We start from the raw sequence: 24,618 nt of genomic DNA, 5'->3' as shown, positions 1-24,618 counted from the left end.
CACTGATGGTAAAAATTTAAATGGCATAACCACTTTGGAAAAAAGGTTTACACATTTCTTTTGATCTAGTTTTAAGCAATCTATTTGGATACAAGTCCTTCACCAGATAAATGATTTATAAACATTTTTCTCTCCATCTGCATCATGTCTTTTCATCCCTGGATTGAGTTCCACTACTGGAGTTTTACCCAACAGAAAAGAAAGCATTTATCCAAATAATACATGAATGTTCATAGCGGCTTATTTGCAATAGCCCAAAACTGGAACAACCCGAAGATCCACCAACAGGTAAATGGACAAACAAACTAATATTACTGAAAAGAAAAATAAAAAAGAACTGAATACTGATACATAGTAAAAGATAAATGAATCCAAAAATATTTAGGCTGACTGAAAAACATTTACTCCAGACATAGGAGAGAACACAGTATATAATTTCAATTTATATAAAACTCTGGGAACTGCAACTTAATCCATAGTGATAGAAAGCAGATAAATGAATGTCTGGCAGAGAGCGGGGGATAAAGAGTGGGAGGGGCAATAGGAAACTATTATGGGTGATGAATACATTCATTATCTTCACTATGGCGGTTTCATGGTATAATAGATGTCAAAAACTTTTCAAATATGTGTAGTTTTTAGTATGTACAGTTTATTATATGTAAATTATATTTTAATAAACCCACTGGAACAAATAGTTAAGGAAAGCACAGAAAGACTACCATCTCTGATGTATAACACACATGGCTGATGAAAAACCTGATAAAAATTGGACTTCATTAAAATTACAGATTTCTGCTCTTTGAAAGATACTTATAAAGGAACGAAAAGACATGACAGATTGAGAGAAAAATATTTATAAATCACGTACCTGGTGAAGGAGCTGTACACAGATGGATTGTTTAAGACACATAAATCTCTAAGCTCAATAATAAGAAAACAAAAACTCTAATTTTAAAAATGGGAAAAAGATTTGAACACATATTTCACCAAGTAAGATATAAAGATGGAAAAGGAACACGTGAAAAATTGCTCAACAGTATGAGTCATTAGGGAAGTAAAAATTAAAACCATAATGATATGTCACTACGCACAGTACAATGGTTAAAGTTTAAAAGACTGACCCTAACAAGAACTAGTCAAAATGAGGCAGCAATTGAATTCTCATATACTACTTTAGGGAATGGCACAGTAAATGGCACAGTATTTTCAAAAAAACACTTTTGCAGTTTTATTAAAAAGCTAAATGTGTACATACATAGAGTCAAATATACTGAAGCATTCAAAATCTAGAAATTTATCCAAGAAGAATAAAATCATCTGTCTACACAAAGATGACACAAATGTTCATAGCAACTTTATAGTAGCAAAAATTTGGAAATAACCAAATGTTCATCAACAAGTGAATAAATCAACAAACTGTAGTCAATATATATATATGTGTATACATATATGTGTATATATACATATATAGACTACATATGTATATATACTTAGCAATAAAATGAATTATTAATATATGCAAAGGTGGATCTAAAAATAAGTATGCTGAAAGAATCTAGATAAAAAAGAATACACACTGTATGACTCTATTTACATAAAATTCTAAAAAATGAAAACTAATTTTGTATATACTTCATTGGGATACTGTGACAAATTATCACAAACTTAGTGGCTTAAAACAAAATAAATTTAGTCTTTCACAGTACTGAAGGAGAAATCCAAAATCAACATATTGGTAGGGTTAGTTCCTTCTGTACACTTCAAGGAAGAATCTGTTCTGTTCCTCTTGCCTAGCTTCTGGTGACTGCCAGTAATACTTGATAGTCCTTGGCTTCTGGATGAATCACTACAATATCTAACTCCATTACATCACCTTCTCCTCTCTATGTCCTTTCCTTCTCTTATAAGGGCACTTGTCATTGGATCTAGGGCCAAACCTAAGCTAGGTTGAGCTCATTTCCAGATCCAGATGTAACTTAATTACATCTTCCAAATAAGGTCACATTCACAGGTTCCGCGTGGACATAACTTTTGGGAGCCCACCATTCAAGTCATCAATGTCCAGGGACAGAAAGCAAATCAGTGGTTGTCTGAGGGTGGGAGGCAATGAGAAAAAAGGATCACAAAGAGGCCTGAGAAAAACTTCTGAGGTAATAGATATGTCCATTATCTTGCTTGTGATGATAGCTTCATGGATATGAGCATATATTAAAATCTATTAAAGTGTACCTGATGAGATAGTTAGATAGCATCGTCGACTCAATGGACGTGAACTTGAGCAAACTCCAAGAGATAATGGAGAACAGAGGAGCCTGGTGTGCTACAGTCCACAGTCCAAGGGGTTGCGAAGAGCTGGACACAACTTAGTGAATGAAAAACAGCAACAATTTGCAATAAGAACACTTTCACTACTGATATTGGACTTTCAAAACTACAACCATTATATGGTACTGAACAAAGTAAGTGACCACAAGTTTGAAGTAAGATAAAGGGAAAGGGGTTAGGAAAGGATATGGAATTGAAGAATACCAGAACAAATTGAGCTATAAATTATGAATGACAGACGTTAAAGAAGGAGTTCTACTACCTGGAAGGGAAGAAAGGTTAATCAGACAGCTTAAAATCAGTACTCTCAACACTGCCTGCTAAGTAGACCCTTGAGAAATACTTATACAGGTTAAATATATACATATATATGAAAAAGAGGAGGGCTTCCCTGGTGGCCCAGGGAGGTAAAGAATCTGCCTGCAATGCAGGAGACTGAGGTTCCATCCCTTAGTCGGGAAGATCCCCTGGAGGAGGGCATGGCAACTCACTCCAGTACTCTCGCCTGGAGAATCCCATGGACAGAGAAGCCTGGCGGGCTACAGTCCATAGGGTCACACGGACGGTCAGACACGATTGAAGTAACTAAGCAGCAGCAACAGGAAAAGTCAACATACCAGTGAATTAATAATACACGAAAAGAGTCAAATGTATCAATGAAGCACTCATTCAGAGCTCCCGTGGTAACCAGAAGGTGGTACTTATAGACTCAAGGAACAAAAAGTGGGGAGCACAAAACAACAAAGAAGGGTGCAAAAGGAAATGAGAATAGATAACTTGTTAAGGTGGCTATTCTTAAAAAGTACAGGAAACCAGAGTTTCTAACAGTAACACTAATATAAATATGACCCTCAAAATTAATATTTCCATTTGCATTCTCATTTGCCAAGAACAAAATTTCATATAGCAATTACTTAAGTGGGAAGAAGGGTTAAAATAGGGAGTAAAAGAGTAAAGAAAGAATTCTCAATGAGTGGCCCCTTTCTAGACTCTTACAATACCTACAGTTTGGTGATGCACTGGAAAATCTGCTGAAACATAAGAATTCTTGCCATATTGTTCAGAAACCACTAAATTAGACACATATGCAAAATGCATTTTCTATTCCATGGAAAATTCAAAGCTAAAAAACATATAAAAACAATAGCTACAGATTTATCTACAAATAAACTTTATTATGTTATGTGAAAAACATATCACATTAAAGGGTGAAAATGTAATCCTTGAAAAAAAAAACCCAAACATCCTCTTTAATGAGCAACGCCCATTTGTTCTAGTATATCACGCTTAATTCACATGACTACCAGTTTGGTTTGGCAATCTCAATGCATAAGAAAAATAATTCATAAAAGTTTGACAATATTATTTTTAGTTCACATGCTTCTTGGATTGAACCCATAAATGCTTCTACTTTATGCTACTCTAGGGACTCCATTCAGACACAAATACATTTTTTAGCCATTGTGAGGCTGAGGGAGGAACTGAATATATATACCATTATATTCCAAGCATATACAGCCCATTTTGGCAGAATTTAGAATACAACAATTTTTAAAAAGGACTCTAAATGGAGTCGATGAAGTGTGATGGTACAGTTAAGACTAAGACTATACAACATTACGTGCAAGAAGCATATTTCTGTTAGGTAAGGGTCACCAAGGGTCATGACCTGTAAGTGTAAATTTTAATTGGTCTCTTTCATAAAACTCATAATGTTTGAGAATGGTGACACAAAATATCTTCTCAAATATAATCTGTGTTTATAACGACCTTGATTATATTATGAAGCACAAAACATATTCATTTTTAATGAGGGAGAAAAAGATCTAAAATTAGAACTAACACAAACATCTGAATCAATTGTTTCCCCAACTACTTCCAAACAAAATATTTCAAATTCCGTACAAGATTCTGCAAACCCATGAGTACAAACTCTAATCTTGACACTGAATTTGGATCATCTCCATGGAGGAAATCCATGAACCAGATGTGAATTTATTCTTCCAGATGTATTTTATATGATTGAAAAATAAAACATTTCTTCACTGGCTTTATTTGAGGCCACTTAAAGTTACACTAAAATTAGAGGCAACAGAAGGGAAATCCTACAGATCTTCTGAGTCTTCTACTACTCGAAAGTAGTCATTAACTGAATTAATCCTAAATTAGACAAACTACACATACAGTTGCTACATTATCAATGAACATTAAAGTAATTGGTAACTCAGAATCAATTTAACATTTATAATCCACCACTTTTCTCAATGTTCAGGAGCCATACTAATTATAACATAAACTGTTTTAAAACAACTTTCTTTTGATATTATAAAACAATGCATATTATTGGAAAATAAAAAATACACCTATAATTTTATTAAAATGCCATGACTTTACCAGCTGAGAAAAAATTATACACAGAGATAAATTAATCACAGCAAAATTCAATAAAATTAGTCATACACCTGAATCTAACTGCATGGTCTCAAAGTTTTAAATCATTTTATAATACCAGTGACACAACTCAAAAATCAAGAAATTTAATATCACAAAAACCAACCACCATTATATTAAGATCTCAACTAACTAAAAACACACAAAAGTGGTTTCTCTGGCACATATATTTTCTTTCTCCTCCAACAGAGATCCTTTAAATACTTAACAGTTTCTATTTAAATTTTTAAAAAAAGATAAAAAAGAAAGAAAGAGTTTAATCAGCAAAGTGGGTGATCTTGTTGACCTGTTTAATTCTATCCAGGAAAAAGACATACATATGCACATGCTAATTAGTTGTAACAGCTGTAAATGGGTGTGACTTAAATAACTATTTCATATGAAAACTGCTTAATGCACTAAGAAATAGCAGCTAATCAAGCATCAATGCACATCACAAAAATATAAACACACACACAAACACACGACACTGACAATTTTTGTCCTTCTCATGTTTTCAGTGATTTAATAAAAAGTTAGAATTATGATATCCTACACAAAATGAATATTTTAAATTTAGCAACCCATCTTAATTTTACTAATAATATAATTTTACATGATTTCAAAGAAATAGTCTAAGAATATTCCAAAAATTTAAATTCTAAATTAAAGGGAGAGACTTTTCCAGGTACCAAATATTATATAATTTCATTTTAACCTAAAGGATGGGGTTGATTTTCTACATACATCAGAAATAAGTGTGAAGTGCTAAACAAGAACACATGTTATGAGTGTCAGTAAAACTGTGAAGTAACTCAAATCAGAGAAAATTTTTAATTCTCTCAAGTACCAGGAACAGAGTATTTTACACCCACACATATTTATTTAATACACAATTTTGATGCAGTGCCAATAACTCTTAGATTCACTAAGAATTCCTCTCTGGAAGTAAGTAATTGTGGTTAGATTTTAAATACAAATAAATTAAAAACAAAAATTTAACTTAAATGCACTTAAGAAAACAGATGTTTTCTTTTCACTATTTAAAAATCCTATCAAGCACAAAAACTCCTTTTGGTTTAAGAAACCAGTTGTTTCATTTAAATTTCACACTTGAATCTGAACAACATAAAGTTCCTCTGAATTGCAGAAAGATGAAAAATCTCTGATTTCAAGGAATAAAATATGAATGGACATAAGATGTCACATTCCATACAAGGTAAAATTGAACACTTGACTTCTTAAATATATCTTACTTTTCTTTTAAACTCATGAAAGGAAAACAAAAAAACCTGATAGCAAATTTGATACTTATAATCAGATAAAGATAATTGCAATCTTTGGTAAGTCAATTAGCAAACACATCTTCAGAGAAAGTAAAATTTGTAGGATGCAAGAAGCAGAACACACAGGCAAAAAGAATAAACAGAAGAGGTTAAGATAAGAGAGAGCAAAGTCATTTAAATCTGACATAGGTCTTTAAATAGTAAAGTACAAGAAAGAAAAAAAATATAAGAGAATATTCCTAATTAAGGTAAAAACTTACTAAGTATATTGAAAACAAGACGAAGTATAAACAGGAGAAATGCATTAAAACTGTATACTTATGGGGCTTCCCTGGTGGCCCAATGGTTAAGAATCCGCCTTGCAATGCAGGGGACAGGGGCTTGATCCCTGGTCTGAGAAGGTCCCACACTCCACGGGGCAGCTAAGCCCATGTGCCACAACCACTGAGCCCGCCTCCTGCAGCCCAGGAACCGCAACAAGAGAAGCCACTGCAATGAGAAGGCGGTGCTCTCCAACCAGAGAGGAGCCCCTGCTCCCCACGCCCAAGAAAGCCCATGTGCAGCAACGAGGAACCAGTGTAGCCAAAAATAAAAATGACAAATATTTTTAAAAAACTAAATACTTAAGATGAAGAGGAATTTTTTTTACCTTTTCTTCCACTAAATTATCTTTTTAAAGCATCAAAGAATTATCATATCTGACACAAATCATTCTCTAAGAATAATATACATGCTTATAGTAATAACCTATTTTGGTGGTATCCCCCTCCCAGCTTTACTTAGGTATAATTAACAGAATTATAAGATATTTAAAAAGTGTACAACATAATGATTTCATACACATATACATCATGAAAGGACTCCCCACACATTGAGTTAATTAACACATCCAAAATGGCATGCTTTTAAAATCTCATGTATTTTATTAAAACTGATTAAAAGAATATTTGCACAGAATAAATCATAGTATATCAAAATACAGACCAACTTGTTTCATCTAATATTTCTCTATAAGAATTATGATAGGTGAAAAAAGAATATGACTATTAAATATTTCTAAATATATTTAAGACTTTAATTAAAATATTGCTATATTTTTCAGTCAAATATTTACTGACAACAAACCACATGACAAGTATCCTTCTAAATGCTAAAGATGCAGTTGGCAAGTAAGTAAGGCAAGATCATTGCTCTCATAACGATTATTTTCCAGTGGGGCAGAAAAACACAAATTAGAGGCAGGATAAGTGTTAATTGGTAAATCACTCAATTTGTCACTTTCTGGAACATTTCGTATAAGACAGACATAACTTACTACTAGAAATTTTGATAAAATTCACAATAACTGAGACTAATGCTTCTTATACACATTTTTTAAAATGGATTTATTTCTTTAATAGTTAGAGTTCTCTTAGATTTTCTAGTTCCTTCAGTCAACTTTGGTCATTTATATTTTTCTAGAAAACTAGAAATTCTAAATTTAATTCAGATTTTTCATATTTTTGGACTAAACCTATTCAAAGTTGCTATTATAGTTTTTAAAAATCTCAACATAAATCCTTTACATTTCTAACACTATTAGTGTGTACTGCTTCTACCATTTCTTGACCAGCTTTATCAGGGGAATTTGCAGAAGTTAAAATACTGGCTCCATCATTTATAAGTTGTGTGGACTTAAGGTTTTAACTTCTCTAAGTTTTCCTGAATTTTTAAGTAGGAATAAGAATATATTTTTCCCAAAGATTATTGAAGGCATTAAATGAGATAATACATGTAAAGAACTTAGAACATGCTTGGGGAATAGTAAGTGCTCAACAAATTGTACATATTAAGTGTGGACTTATTTTTATGCCCCTTCTTTGGAACAGAGTATGTTTCTTCAATCTAAAATCTCATGATATCCCTTAATCTTCAAAAACTTAACAGCCTTTATCCTCCTTTCAGATATTGTCTTTGATTCATTCTCTCTCCTCTAGCTCTAAAACTTCTAGAAGTTGGACTCTCTGGGTTTCATGTTAACATTTTATATATATATTTTTTATGTATCTGTGCTGTTTTCTGGGTGGTATCCACAAATCCCTCTTCCAATTAACTAATTTCCTCTTCAAATGATTATACAATCCTACAGTAAGAAATACATTGTAGCACATAGAAAGAATGCAAAAGTTTGTTGAATAAAAATCACTGACATTTTAATTTCAATTATTGTATCTTTTCATTGCTAAGCATTTGGTCTCTGTCAAATCTCCCTTTTCCTCTTTCCTATTACACAAGTTGTCCATACTGGAAATGATTAATCACTAATCATTTTAAATGAACTTGGTTTAAAAAACATTTTTTTAGTGGAAATATAGCTGATTTACAATATTAGTTTCAGTTGTATAGCACAGTGATTCTACATTTTTACAGATTATACTCCATTAAAAGTTATTACAAGATAATGGCTATAATTGCCTATGCTATACAGTATATTCTTGTTGCTTATCTATTTTATATATAGTAGCTTGTATCTCTCAATCCCTTATGCTCAATTTGCCCCTCCCCTCTTTCCTCTCCACTTTGGTAATCACCAGTTTGTCTTCTGTATCTGTGAGTCTCAGACTTGTTTTACTGTTTCTTCAAGGTTTTTCTATTATCTCTAGCTCTTGTTGTATTTATCCTCTTGCCTATTGTGTCTACCCATTCTCTGCATGGTAGTTTGTTTCCTATAGTTTACAATGTCTATAACCTTCAGCAGAGGTTGCTTTATTTTATTGGATCTTTGCATGCCCTGAGCTATTAAAGCATACTTAAAGGACAGAAACATGTTCACTGGCTTTTGCCAGGCCCCAAGGAACTTCACTGTTCCCTGAACAGGGACATGAGAAGTTTTGTATGAAACTTTGTGTTTATTTCACATTATTATTTTAATTATGACATGGATAACTTCACCATCATTACAGGAATTCCTGAAATGTACACTCCTATCCCACGTACTGGCGATTCTAATCTACTCTATAAATCATCTTTTTAATAAAGAGCTACAATATATGATGTGTGTTTTCAGAAGTAATCATAATAATAATGATAATAAATATATTTGGGCAGTATGTTAAGAGTTTATGTAGTCCTTTAAGTAAACTTAAAATACAGTGTCTTTCCTTTGTTCCTCACATCCTGGGAAGATGACGGAGTCAGAACTACTATCCTCATTTTATACATAAAGATCTGAGGTCCAAAGCTGTTGGCTTATGTGCACACACAGAAATACACTACATACTCATTTATTATTCATTAGTAGTATGTATATCTACATTTTTCTGTTTCTGATTAAGTTTTCTTTTTCTTTCCTGCTAATTCTGCATATTAAATCCTATGACAGTCCCCACTTTATTTTATTGCTTCAATGATTAGTATAAAAATACTAAGACTACAAACCTACAAGGGACATAATACTGCTACAAGCGTTATGAAAACACCATGTAATCTCTATCCTAAGACATATCTATCACACTTCAATGTTTCTATTGTCAGGATGGATCTTCCAAATAACATCAAAAGAAACCTACTGGTGATCATGCAGAAAAGTAAGTTATGAAATCACTACAAACACACTTGTGCAAATAAAATATCTGTTCATCTGAGTATCACCTTAGTTGAAGTATCTGCATTTGGAGCACCAAATGTGGCTGAATCTTAATTCAAATTTAATCTCTAGGTGTCTGTTACATTTTCTAAAAAAAGATTATACTCTGATGTTGCTCTGAAACAGAAAGTAAGAATACAAAAATGAAGTTGACTGTCACATACCAGGTAAGATGATTATACACAGTGGGAAAATGTAAATTCTTTAAGAATCGCTGATTTCCAATGCCAGGACAGAATTTATGCACCAGGGAAAACTCAGATATTCTTTTCCAAGCATTCCAATGAAGCACCACTGATAGATTAACTTTCTGAATTATGTCTTTGGTCATGCTAGTCTCCTGTTCAAGAATCTATAATGGTTTTTTATTACTTAATCCAAATACACACTTTATACAACTTTCAAGGCCATCCATTATCTGGCTTCATAAATTTACGCAATTTTAATTTCCATTCTTCCCCACTTCTACCTCCTTGAGTCTCTGCTTCTGTCAGGTCATTCTTGTAAGGGAAGTCCCCATCTTGCCTACAACCCTATCCTGATCTGTTCACTTCCCCCTGCCCCATCCTCCTCTCACTAACAAGTAAAATCCTACCCTACCCTTCAAAGCAATTCAAGTCTTAATCTACTTCATTTTCAGCTCCTGCTATAGCTAGAGACACTATTATATAAATTATCAACAATACTAAGCTATTTATTTCTTAAATATTGCTTTTTCTTAAGTTAGATCTTCAGAGCCTTGTAATACCATCCAGCCTTTCTCTTATACACTAGAAGACATAAATTCTGTTAGAAAAAAAAAAAAAAAGGAGGACTTATGAGATAAGAAACTAATCCTCAGAGACATTAAATGAAATGTCCAGATCAGAAAGCTAAATATAAACAGTTCAACCTAGACAAAAGGCCATCTAAGTGATCTTCACCTCCAATTTAGTATTGATACACGAGGTTCAGGGCAAAACAAAAGGTATGTAGCAAATCCTGGTCCTACTTTGCTTTTTATATAAAAAATAAAATCACAAAAGGGGCATTATACACTTTTGTGACTTGCATGCTAACCCACTGACATTCCTCTTTTCCAATCAGACTAAAAGTTTATGAACTCTGAATTAAAGTTCCAATACAAATTAGAGGTGGCTACTAGGAGGAGAGGAGAGAGAGAATTAGTTATGTACCTGCTTAGAGTCACAAAGTTGTATTTAACCTTGGTAAAGCAGCCTTAAGAGTTTCTCCTGGGTGCTATTTACACATTTTTTTCCTGACTACAATCATGCAATATGATTCCATTTGGGATTTCGAGTAAAGTTGGAATGCTGTATTCCCTAAGGAATGAACAGTGTTTAGCTTTAAAAAAAAAAAAAAAAGAATGTGATACTTCTGGTCAAAAGTTCTCTTTCTGGAATTTGTGATAAATGAAAAGAATTTTGGCTGTTCCTATGTCGTTCTGTATCCCACAAGCAACGTGCAATTTCTCATGTCACTACAACCTGGTTATTCACTGAAACAACTGATTTTATTACAAAACAAGTTAAAGAAACAAACAAAGCCTCCTTCAGTTCCTGCCTTGATTCATTATTAGAATTCACCTTTCCTTTCACCTCACCCACAATCCCAAATATTAAATGCCAAATGTTGGTCTCACTGAAAGACAGGACATTAGACAATTCAAACATCAGCGAAATTGAATTCAGCTATCCTTAGTCACTGACTGATGACTGTATTCCTATTTGCACATTTTTAAAGTACTACTATGTCCTTCCCGGAAGTTCTTTTTGCATTCTGGATTACAACAGAGACTGAAGCACAACAAAGAAAAAATGCAAAAAGGCAAGTGTCAGGATAAGAGTTGGAAGCATATACACATATGTACGTAAGCCTGGGTCAAATTCCTATTCAATGAAATATTAATCTTTAATACAAATTCAAATAAAAATTTGAATACTTTAGCCTATAAAGCAACTTAATTCTGCCTTAGTATCAAATTCAAAATGTGATCAGAAAGTGTACACTGTAACATATATAAGAAGAAAGTATTTACAAAGCATTTTCAAGATTTTGTAATAAATAATATTTGATTATAACATACATCCTGTTTTTCTAATGTCCTGTGATAATCAGATATAGGAAATGTTACCATCAATTTTTCATCTCCCATTTTATAACAGTAACTAAATATATTTGCTATCTCCCCCCACCAAAAATTAGAGGTGATATGATTAAAGTACTCAAAAGTTTATTTCTAAAATTTACCTAGAGGAGCTTCAAAAACCAAACAACTTTATGTGAATACCAGAAATTACATTTAAACAGCTGTACACATTCTGTATCAAAACTGAACAGAGTTCATTTCACAAATGACAGCTGTCTTTACTTCTACTGCTGATTACCTTGCTGGGAGCACACACACACACAAAACCTTCCTCTGTCAAAGTCACATCTGCAGGAAAACAGCTACTAAAAAAAGAACAGTCTGCTATTTCAAGTTTATATACTGCCAGTAGATATTTTGCAATGCTAAGGACGAAAAACTGTTTTCAAAGAAAGAGCTTTATATTTGCATATATTTAAGGCAGAAATTCCATACTCAGAAAATTTAAGTGATATCTGTACTATTAATAAATTTCACTGAAGAAGTCTGTCGCCTTTATCTGAGACTCCTGATTTGCACCATACTTTCTAAAACCTTATAATGACAAAAAATGTCTCAGTACTCCCCTTACCCCTTACCTTTTGCATCAAATATATTCACCATTTATAATTCTCATGTATAAATACTAGTATCAACAAAAAGCTAGAGACAAATTTTATTTTGAAAACCTAGGAAGGGACAATATGGATATATGTAATAAAAACTGTTGAAAGTATAAAAGAACAAGCATAATTCTAGTTGAATAGCATTTACTTTTTCAAATAAGCCAAAGCTTAGGTTAAATAAATGTTACTTAATTATATATATACCACTTAATTATATATATACAGGGTTAAAAGTAGATTTAAAAATTTTTATAATGTAGGCATTGATGAAAATCATCCACCAGACAGCTTGATTCTTTTCTTTTTACAAATTTCTTCAATTTACTGTTAAAAGGGTTCTCTGATTTCAACTCTTATGGCTGAATTATTAAATGATTATTTAGTAAGTTAGAATTTAACTGTAGGTGAACCAAACAATACTTAATTTCCAGGAAAAAAATTATTTACAAGATCACATGACATCATCTACTTTGCAGCTTGTCTTACAATTCCTTTTTTTAAAAAAGTTTCTATGGGTTTTTTTTTGTTTGTTTGTCTATTTATTTCAATGGTTCCCAAACCTGCTGTAGAATCACCTGGGAGGCTTTTAAAATTTTTCAATGCCAGGACCCCAACCCAAATCATAAAAATCATTATTTTCTTGGTAAGCAGGCCTCTTTATAAATTATTTCTTGGATTTTTTTTTAACTGTAGTACAAGTATATAACAATTTGCCATCATAACTATTTTTCTTAAAATTTTGTGTAGCAAAATCATTGTCAGTCATGCTCTCTCAAATATATTTTTTAAATCACTTATTTTAATTGGAGGCTAATTACTTTACAATACTGTGGTAGCTTCTGCCATACATCAACATGAATTAGTCATAGGTGTACATGTGTCCCTCCATGCTGAACACCCCTCTCACCTCCCTCCCCATCCCATCCCTCTGGGTTATCCCAGTGTACCAGCTTTGAGAGTCCTGTTTCACGCATCAAACTTGGACTGGTCATCTATTTCACATATGGTTATATACATGTTTCAATGCTATTCTTACAAATCATTCCACCCTTGACTTCTCCCACGAGTCCAAAAGTCTGTTTTTTATACCTGTGTCTCTTTTGCTATCTTTGCACATAGGGTCGTCATTACCATCTTTCTAAATTCCATATGTATGTGTTAAAATACTGTACTGGTGTTTCTTTCTGACTTATTTCACTCTGTATAATAGGCTCCAGTTTCACCAACCTCATTAGACTGACTCAAATGTGTTCTTTTTAATAGCTGAGTAATAATCCATTGTGCATATGTACCACAACTATCTTATCCATTCGTCTGCCAATGGACATCTAGGTTGCTTCCATGTCGTAGCTACTGTAAACAGTGCTGCAAAGAAGATTGGGGTACGCATGTCTCTTTCAATTCTGGTTTGCTCGGTTTGTGTGCCCAGCAGTGGAATTACTGGGTCATATGGCAGTTCTATTTCCAGTTTTTTAAGGAATCTCCACACTGTTCTCCATAGTGGCTGTACTAGTCTCCATTCCCACCAACAGTGTAAGAAGGTTCCCTTTTCTCCACACCCTCTCCAGCATTTATTGTTTGTAGACTTTTTGATAGCAGCCATTCTGACCAGCATGAGATGGTATCTCATTGTGGTTCTGAATTGCATTTCTCTAATAATGAGTGCGGTTGAACATCTTTTCATGTGTTTGTTAGCTATCCATATGTCTTCTTTGGAGAAATCTGTTTAGTTCTTTGGCCCCTTTTTTGATTGGGTTGCTTATTTTTCTGGTATTGAGCTGCATGAGCTGCTTGTATGTTTTTGAGATTAATCCAACTTAACTATTTAAATATTTATATTTATACAGCAGAAGTGACAAATAGGTTCAAGGGATTAGATCTGACAGACAGAGTGCCTGAAGAACTAGGGACAGAGGTTTGTGACACTGTATAGGAGGCAGGGATCAAGACCATCCCCAAGAAAAAGAAATGCAAAAAGTTAAAATGGTTATCTGAGGAAGCCTTACAAATACCTATGAAAAGAAGACAAGTGAAAGGCAAAGGAGAAAAGAAAGATATATCCATTTGAATGCAGAGTTCCAAAGAATCACAAGGAGAGAAGAGGAAAGCCTTCCTCAGTGATCAACGCAAAGAAATAGAGGAAAACAATAGAATGGGAAAGACTAGAGATCTCTTCAAGAAAATTAGAGGTACCAAGGGAACATTTCATGCAAAGATGTGCACAATAAAGGACAGAAATGGTATGGACCTAACAGAAGTAGAAGATATTAAGAAGAGGTGGCAAGAATACACAGAACAACTATACAAAAAAGATTTTCATGATCCAGAAAATCACGACGGTGTAATCACCAATCTAGAGCCAGACATCCTGGAATGTGAAGTCAAGTGGGCGTTAGGCAGCATCATGACGAACAAAGTTAGTGCAGGTGATGGAATTACCAGTTGAGCTACTTCAAATCCTAAAAGATGATGCTGTTAAAGTGCTGCACTCAATATGCCAGCAAATTTGGAAAACACAGCAGTGGCCACCAGACTGGAAAAGGTCAGTTTTTATTCCAATCCCAAAGACAGGCAAAGCCAAAGAATGCTCAAACTACCACGTAATTGGACTAATCTCAGATGCTAGCAAAGTAATGCTCAAAATTCTCCAAGCTAGGCTTCAACAGTATGTGAACTGTGAACTTCCAGATGTTCAAGCCGGATTTAGAAAAGGCAGAGGAACGAGAGATCAAATTACCAGCATCCCTTGGATCATCGAAAAAGCAAGAGAGTTCCAGAAAAGTATCTACTTCTGCTTTATTGCCCACGCCAAAGTCTTTGACTATGTGGACCACAACAAACTGGGGGAAATTCTTTAAGGGATGTGAATACCAGATCACCTGACCTGCCTCTTGAGAAATCTGTATGCAGGTCAAGAAGGAACAGTTAGAATGGGACATGGAACAATTAGTTCAGTTCAGTTCAGTCGCTCAGTCGTGTCCAACTCTTTGAGACACCATGAATCACAGCACGCCAGGCCTCCCTGTCCATCATCAACTCCCGGAGTTTATGCAAACTCATGTCCATCAAGTCGGTGATGCTATCAAGCCATCTCATCCTCTGTCGTCCCCTTCTCCTCCCGCCCCCAATCCCTGCCAGCATCTGGGTCTTTTCCAATGAGTCAACTCTTCGCATGAGGTGGCCAAAGTACTGGAGTTTCAGCTTCAGCATCAGTCCTTCCAATGAACACGCAGGACTGATCTCCTTTAGGATGGACTGGCTGGATCTCCTTGCAGTCCAAGGGACTCTCAAGAGTCTTCTCCAACACCACAATTCAAAAGCATCAATTCTTCGGCACTCAGCTTTCTTCACAGTCCAACTCTCACATCCATACATGACCACTGGAAAAACCATAGCCATGACTAGATGGACCTTTGCTGGCAAAGTACTGTCTCTGTTTTTTAATATGCTATCTAGTTTGGTCATAACTTTCCTTCCAAGGAGTAAGTGTCTTTCAATTTCCTCACTGCAGTCACCATCTGCAGTGATTTTGGAGCCCCCAAAAATAAAGTCTGACACTGTTTCCATTGTTTCCCCATCCATTTCCCATGAAGTGATGGGACCAGATGCCATGATCTTAATTTTCTGAATGTTGAGCTTTAAGCCAACTTTTTCACTCTCCTCTTTCACTTTCATCAAGAGGCTTTTCAGTTCCTCTTCACTTTCTGCCATAAGGGTGGTGTCATCTGCATATCTGAGGTTATTGATATTTCTCCCGGCAATCTTGATGGCATCACTTCCATGGCAAACAGATTGGGAAACAATGGAAACAGTGATAGACTATTTTGGGGGGCTCCAAAATCACTGCAGATGGTGACTGCAGCCATGAAATTAAAAGACATTTGCTCCTCGGAAGAAAAGTTATGACCAACCTAGACAGCATATTAAAAAGCAGAGATATTATTTTGCCAACAAACGGCCATCTAGTCAAAGCTATGGTTTTTCTAGTAGTCATGTATGGGGTGAAAGTTGTACTATCTATAAAGAGAGCTGAGCACTGAAGAATTGATGCTTTGAACTGTGGTGTTGGAGAAGACTTTTGATAGTCCCTTGGACTGCAAGGAGATCCAACCGGTCCATCCTAAAGGAGATCAGTCCTGAATATTCACTGGAAGGACTGATGTTGAAGCTGAAACTCCAATAATTTGGCCACCTGATGTGAAGAACTGACTCATTGGAAAAGACCCTGATGCTGGGAAAGATTGAAGGCAGGAGGAGAAGGGGACAACAGAGGATGAGATGGTTGGATGGCATCACCGACTCCATGGACACCGAGTTTGAGTAAACTCCGGGAGTTGGCGATTTACAGGGAGGCCTGGCATGTTGCTGTCCATGGGGTCGCATAGAGTCGAAAACAACTGAGCAACTGAACTGAACTGAAGTATTTTTAACAGTACAGTTCAATAGTGTTAACTATGTTCACACTGATATGCAACAGATGCCTAGAACTTTATCCATGACTGAAATTCTACATCCATTGAACATCTCACCATTTCCTACAGCCGCCCATCCCCCCACACCCTAGGCCATGGCAAACACCATTTTCCTTTCTAAGTGTGTTACTGCTTTAGAGATCTTACCTAAGTACAAGCGCTCAATGAACCTCAACATTCATTCATATATTAACGTTGATTCAGGTGACAAGATTTCCTTTTTTAAAAATTTCTTTCTTTTTTAAGGCCAATGTTTCACTTATGTAAATGCCACATTTTCTTTCTCCATTCATTAATCAATAGACCCTTGGGTAGCTTACCCTTTTTAGCTATTGTGGATAATACTGCTCTGAACATGGGTGTACAAATATCTCCTTGAGACTCTGCTTTCAATTATTTTGTGTATTTATCCAGAAGTGGAACTGCCAGATCATATGGTAATGTTATTGTCTAATTTTTTGAAAAACTGCCATATTGTTTTCCACTGTACCTGGACCATTTTACACTGCCACCAACAGTGCTCAAGAGTTCCAAATTCTCCACATCCTTGTTAATACTTGCCATCTCCCATTTTTTGGAAAGTAATCATCCTAATGGGGGTGAAGTGTCTTCCTGTGAGTTTGATTTGTGACAGTTGGCAACATTCAAAGAATTCTCTCTTTTCAAAGATATGGAATTGACTGACATTTCAGAAAAAAAAAATAATCAAGCACCAAAAGGCAATGGTTGAAATACACTTAGAGAACAGTCAGAACCTTCAGCTAAGACTGGTTTGCTTCTTCCATCCTACTCAGTCTTCTTCCATCCTTGCACCTTCCCAGTCTCTCCATTTTCTATATTGTTTTTTCTCCTTCACTTTAATTCTGTTCTTATGAAAGGATTAAATATGAAGTTGGAAATGTCTTTTATTTTTCCCCAGGTCATTTACATATAAAGTCTTAACATCCTTTTAGATAATTTTTTTTTTCCACTTGGTAAAAAGCTTTAAGCCACAACTATGAAGCAGAGGTACTCAAGGGTTAACACCCTCAGAAGTCACTTTGAAAGATGACTGACTCGCAGTTGGTCACTGATTTCACCTAGGGCTGACCATTTTAGAAACAAGACATCCAACACTGACATAAGAATATTCTTTGGTACCCACCAAGCATTTACTTAGAGACGTGTAGAATAAACTGTGTATCTCTTAAGTATTTTAGAGTTTAGAGCTAGAACTAAAGCAGGTCCTGAAAATCTGCTTCATATTTGAATTATGAGAATTTTCCAATATCGTCACTGGTTCATTATCCTCAATTATGCAGAATACAACCAAGACCCTAAAAATAGGTCAAACAAGCAAAAACGAAGCAGCAAGTTAAATTTAAAAAAAACAAACAAAAACTTTGTTAAAACGCATCTAATTTCCTCATAGAAGAACCCTTTCAAGCTTACTGAGTTACTAGAAACTATCAGTTTACACACAATTTTAGCAAATACAATGAAATGATTTTCTAATCTGTAACAAACATAAATACATTGAGGTTGAAGATGGAGACATGTAACTATGAACACGCACAATCATCTAGGTTGGCCCTTTTATATACACATTGCACATTACAAACACCACTTATTACACCATGTTATTAGAACTGGTACTCATATTGAGTAGTTTTACTCACTAAAGACTGAATTACATTAGTATGCAATTAAAGAAACTGCACAGCTTGCAACCTGTGCAGCTGTAGTGCACGCACAGACACACACACACCTTATCTACACCTTTCTTCTGCTTTCTGCCAGCAGCTACTCAATTTTGACTCTTATGAGTCATCACATAAGTAGCTCTTTAGTTTGGGTTTACCATTCCCTGCCTAGTTTCACCATTCCAACCACTTGACTCAACTGAAGGAAACCTTCCCTCCATTTCCCCTACTGAAACCAAAGGATGCTTCAGGATTAGAGAATCTACAAAACTGAATCTAAGAACATTCAACTTTGAAAGAGAAAGGCAGGTGATTGAGGAAAAGAAATGGGAGTAAGAAGTGAGACAAGAGGCCTAGCTCACAAAAACAATCTGCCAAGTAGAAATATTTATTCTTCCTCTCGTAATAGCTTATTTATGACAGATACATGGGGGGATAACATATTATTAATATCTGTTCTGCTTTCTACCTCTTTAAAATCAGTAGAAAAAAACTAAAAGTCATCCCTATTATCTGGGTAGTTTTAGAAAACCCTACAATCCAATGCTTTGTTTAGGTTTTATATACATTATTTGTTCTTCTTTGCTATCTTTGTTAGGTTTTCTGTATTACTGCTCAAAGTGATGCTGCTATCATATAATTCACTGCGATGCTTTCAGTTCTGTATTTTCAATATTTTAGAATTGTTACAACAATTTAAGAATTATCTGTTGCTTGTTAATGAGCTACACTAGAAAGGGCAGTAGGCCAATAATATGGGCATGCTGCCCCTTTTTATGAAAAATCTTTAACAAATTTTTTCTTAACTATTTAAACAAATTTTTACTTTAGAATAATTTTAGACTTAGAAAAAAGTTGCTTATTTAACTTATACGCAGAGTACATCATGAGAAATGCTGGGCTGGAAGAACCACAAGCTGGAGTCAAGATTGCTGGGAGAAATATCAATAACCTCAGATATGCAGATGACACCACCCTTATGGCAGAAAGTGAAGAAGAACTAAAGAGCCTCTTGATGAAAGTGAAAGAGGAGAGTTAAAAAGTTGGCTAATAGCTCAACATTCAGAAAACTAAGATCATGGCATAAGGTCCCATCACTTCATGACAAATAGATGGGGAAACAGTGTCAGATTTTATTTTTTTGGGCTCCAAAATCACTGCAGATGGTGACTGCAGCCATGAAACTAAAAGATGCTTACTCCTTGGAAGGAAAGCTTTGTCCAACCTAGACAGCATATTAAAAAGCAGAGACATTACTTTGCCAACTAGTCAAGGCTATGGTTTTTCCAATAGGCATGTATGGATGTATGGATATGTGAGAGTTGGACTATAAAGAAAGCTGAGCACGAAAGAAATGATGCTTTTGAACTGTGGTGCTGGAGAAGACTCTTGAGAGTCCCTTGGACTGTAAGAAGATCCAACCAGTCCATCCTAAAGGAGATCAGTCCTGGGTGTTCATGGGAAGGACTGATGCTGAAGCTGAAACTCCAATACTTTGGCCACCTGATGCAAAGAGCTGACTCATTTGAAACGACCCTGATGCTGGGAAACATTGAAGGCAGGAGGAGAAGGGGACGACAGAGGATGAGATGGTTGGAAGGCATCACCGACTCAATGGACATGAGTTTGGGTGGACTCCGGGAGTTGGTGATGGACAGGGAGGCCCGGCGTGCTGCAGTTCATGGGGTCGCAAAGAGTCAGACACGACTGAGCGACTGAACTGAACTGAACTGATATTCTTTACCGGTTTCCTCTAAACATATTATATAGCCATGGTACATTTGGCCCAATTAAGAAACTGCCATCAGTAAAATATTAAGCTACAGATTCCATTCAGATTCTTATCTGTCCACCTATGTGCCTTTTCTATTTCAGGATACCAAATGCATTTGGTGTCATGACTCCTTAGTCTCCTATGATCCATGAATGTTAATCTTTGCTTTTCTTTTTTTCCTCTTTTTTCCCCCTAACTTGATAGTTTTTAAAAGTATTGGTTCGAAATGTGGTAGAATGTCCTGCAATTTGGGTTTGTCTGATGTGTTCTCACATCTCTACTGCGGTTATGGATCCCAGGAAAAATGTCATAGAAGTACACTTCTTTCTCACTATATCATTATCAAGAAGTAACCTCTATTAACATGACTTATTACTGGTGATGTAAATAAACACTGATGACTTGGATAGTATTACTTTTTTCTTTTTTCAATTCATTCGTTATCAATTTGTTCAGGTTTTCTACAGCTTCATTCTGACAATTTATGTTTTGTTTAACAAATAATCTGCCTCACTGAGATTTTTCAAAGTTTACATGTTTAAACTGCATAAAATATTTTACTCTTTATTGTTAATATCCTCTAAACCTGCAGATATATTGCCTATCTCAATCCTGAAGCAGTATATTAATTTTTTTTCTTCTTTTCTTACATATATATATTTTAGATTGGCCTATTTTGCACATCTTTTGTTTTGAGTTTTAATATCAATCAATTATATTTTTGGCTTTATAATTTACTATCATGATGGTTCGGTCACTCACCTAAAGCTAGACATCCTGGAATACAAAGTCTAGAGCATCTTAGGAAGCATTACTAAAACAAAGGAAGTGGAAGTGACCGAATTCCAGCTAAGCTATTTAAAATCTGAAAAGATGACACTGTTAAAAGTGTTACACTCAATATGTCAGCAAATTTGGAAAACTCAGCAGTGGCCACAGGACTGGAAAAGGTCAGTTTTCATTCCAATCCAAAGAAGGGCAATGCCAAAGAATGTTCAATCTACTACACAATTGGGCTCATCTAACATGTTACCAAGGTTATGCTCAAATTCTTCAAGCTAGGCTTCAACAGTACATGAACTAAGACCTCCCAGATGTACAAGCTGGGCTTTGAAGAGGCAGAAGAACCAGAGATCAAATTGCCAACATTTGCTGGATCATGGACAAAGCAAGGGAGTTTCAGAGAAACATCTACTTCTGCTTCACTGACTACACTAAAGCTTTTGTGTGAATCACAACAAACTGCGGGAAATTCTGTCAAGAAGCAATAGTTAGAACCAGACATAGAACAAAAGACTGGTTCAAAATTGGGAAAGGAGCACATCAAAGCTGTATATTTTCACCCTGCTTATTTAATTTACATGCAGAATACATCATGTAAAATGCTGGGCTGAATGAATCACAAGTTGGAATCAAGATTGCCAGAAGAAATATCAACAACCAAAGACATGCTGATGATACCACTCTAATGGTAGAAAGTGAAGAGGAACTAAAGAGTCTCTTGATGAGGGTGAAAGGGAGAGTGAGAAAGCCGGCCTGAAACTCAACATTCTAAAAACTAAGATCATGGCATCCAGGCCCATCACTCCATAGCAAATAGAAGGAGAAAAAGTAGAAGCAATGACAGATCTTTTCTTGGGCTCCAAAATCACTATAGACAGTGACTGCAGCCATGAAATTAAAAGACACCTACTCCTTAGAAGGAAAGCTATGACAAATCTAGACAGCATTTAAAAAGCAGAGACATCACTTTTCCAACAAAGGTCCGTCTAGTCAAAGCAATGGTTTTTCCAGTAGTCATATATGGATGTGAGAGTTGGACCATAAAGAAGGCTGAATGCCAAAGAATTGATGCTTTCGAATTGTGGTACTGGAGAAAGTTCTTGAGAGTCCCTTGGACTGCAAGGAGGTCAAACCAGTCAGTCCTGAAGGAAATCAACCCTGAATATTCATTGGAAGGACTGTTGCTGAAGCTCTGGTACTTTGGCCACCTGATGTGAAGAACAGATGCCTTGGAAAAGACTCTGATACTGGGAAAGACTGAAGGCAAAAGGAAAAGGGGGTGGCAGAGGATGAAACGATTAAGACAGCATCACTGACTCAATGGACATGCTGCTGCTGCTAAGTCACTTCAGTCACGTCCAACTCTGTGCGACCCCATAGACGGCAGCCCACCAGGCTCCCCCGTCCCTGGGATTCTCTAGGCAAGAACACTGGAGTGGGTTGCCACTTCCTTCTCCAATGCGTGAAAGTGAAAAGTGAAAGTGAAGTCGCTCAGTTGTGTCCAACTCTCAGTGACCCCATGGACTGCAGCCTACCAGGCTCCTCCATCCTTGGGACTGTCCAGGCAAGAATACTGGAGTGGGGTGCCATTGCCTTCTCCCAATGGACATGAATCTGAGCAAATTTAGGGAGATAGTGGAGGACACAGAGCCTGGTATGCAAGAGTCCCTGAGGTCACAAAGAGTCACACACGACTTAGCAACTGAACAACAGCAATAACAATTTACTATCATCTTTTAACTCCATTATTTATCAAAGTAGTAGTATTTAGAACTTGACAGATTCCCAGGGTACTGACAGATCAGAAAGTGATGGGACTTATATGTGGAATGTAAAATATGACATAAATGAACTTATTCACGAAACAGAAACACATTAAACATAGAGAAGACTTGTGTTTACCAAGGGTGGCTGGGAGGAGTGGCAGAGGAATGGACTGGAAGTCTCGGGTTAGTAGGTGTAAACTATTACATATAGAATCGATAAACAACAAAGTCCTACTCTATAGCACAGGGAACTATATTCGATATCCTGTAATAAACCATAACAGAAAAGAGTATGAAAAGTATCTGTATATAAAACTTAATTACTTTGCTCTACAGCAGAAACTAATACAACATTGCAAATCTACTATACTTGAATAAAAAATAAATTTTTAAAAAAGTGGTTGGAAGACAAACTAACAAAGCAGACAACCAAAGCCACAGAGGATTAGGAAAAAATGGAATATGTAATCTGACTTAGCTATCATACTGTATCATACCTAGCTATCATACTTTCTCATGATATAGGGTGAGAAAGTAAGAATAGATATAAGCAATACTGACTAGGTTCAAATAGAATATATTCCAAAAATAGTTCTCTTCAAAAAATTAAACATAAAGTGCCCATATGATTTGCCCAAAATGATCCAGCAATGTCATCTTTTGGATATATTTCCAAAAGAATTAAAAGCAAGAACTTAAGAGATATTTGCACACACATGCTCACTGCAGCATTATTCAGAATAGTCAAAGAGTGAAAATAATCCAGATGTTCACTGATGGGTGAATAGCTCAACAAAATGTAGTATATACATAAAATGGGGTATCATTTACCCTTAAATGAGAAACTAAATTCTGATACTTGCTATACTGTGGATAAATCTTGGTGACTATTCTGAATAAAATAAATAACACATAAAACAACAAGTATCATATGACTCCACAGATACGAAGGACCTAAAATAGGCAAACTCACAGGGACAGAAAGGAGAACAGAGGTTACCAGAGACTGAGGGGAAAGGAGAATTGAAAGTTGTTATTAATGAGTATAGAGTTCAAGCAGGGAATGAATAAAACAGTTTTGGAAATGGAGAGTGGTGACTGCTTCATCACAGTGTTTAACTTAATGCCACTCAACAGTATATTTAAACATGGTTAAGATACTACATTTTATATTATGTATTTTTTCCAATTTTTTTCTGGTGATAAATTTTAAAACATGAAATTTAACATCTTAATCAATTTAAAAGTATCATTCAGTGGTATTAAATACTTTCTATTTTCCAGTCTGTTGAGACAAGATTGACATATAACATTATATAAGTTTAAGATGTACAGCATAACAATTTGACTTACATCTATCATGAAATGACTACAACAAAATGTTTAGTGAACATCTTTCATCTCATATAGATACAAAATAAAAGGAAGTTTTTTCCTTGTGATAAGAATTCATAGGATTCACTTAGCAACATGTATATATACATACAGCAGTGCTTGTTATTCACTTTGTGCATTATGTCCTATCACTTACTAGAAAGTCTTTATCTTTTGACCACTTTCATTTAATTCCTCCTCCTCCACCTTTGGTAACCACAAATCTGATCTCTCTTATGTTTTTTTGAAGTATAACTGACCTACAACACTATGTTACTAATACTTTCTGGTGCGCAACATAGTTGTTCAATATTCTTATACATTACAAAATTATCCCCATAATC

At 35.3% G+C, this 24,618-nt stretch overlaps 1 protein-coding gene across 6 annotated transcripts in view; it reads right to left on the bottom strand.

Moving 5' to 3' along the window:
• The window catches only part of SBF2 (SET binding factor 2), a 489,641-nt gene that overhangs the window by 319,701 nt on the left and 145,322 nt on the right, over positions 1-24,618 (bottom strand). The window contains exon 1 of one of the 6 annotated variants that reach the window (XM_061147801.1): positions 872-1,002. The exons of the other annotated variants lie outside the window; for them this stretch is intronic. Within the exon in view, the coding sequence (XP_061003784.1) occupies positions 872-913 (42 nt within the window). The 5' untranslated portion in view covers positions 914-1,002. Of the gene's footprint in view, positions 1-871; positions 1,003-24,618 lie in introns of those variants that run through there. 6 annotated transcript variants of the gene reach the window in all.

This window comes from Dama dama, chromosome 1 (assembly GCF_033118175.1).
Source record: "Dama dama isolate Ldn47 chromosome 1, ASM3311817v1, whole genome shotgun sequence".
Taxonomy (NCBI): Eukaryota; Metazoa; Chordata; class Mammalia; order Artiodactyla; family Cervidae; genus Dama; species Dama dama.
This window is presented reverse-complemented; position numbering and strand designations above follow the sequence as displayed.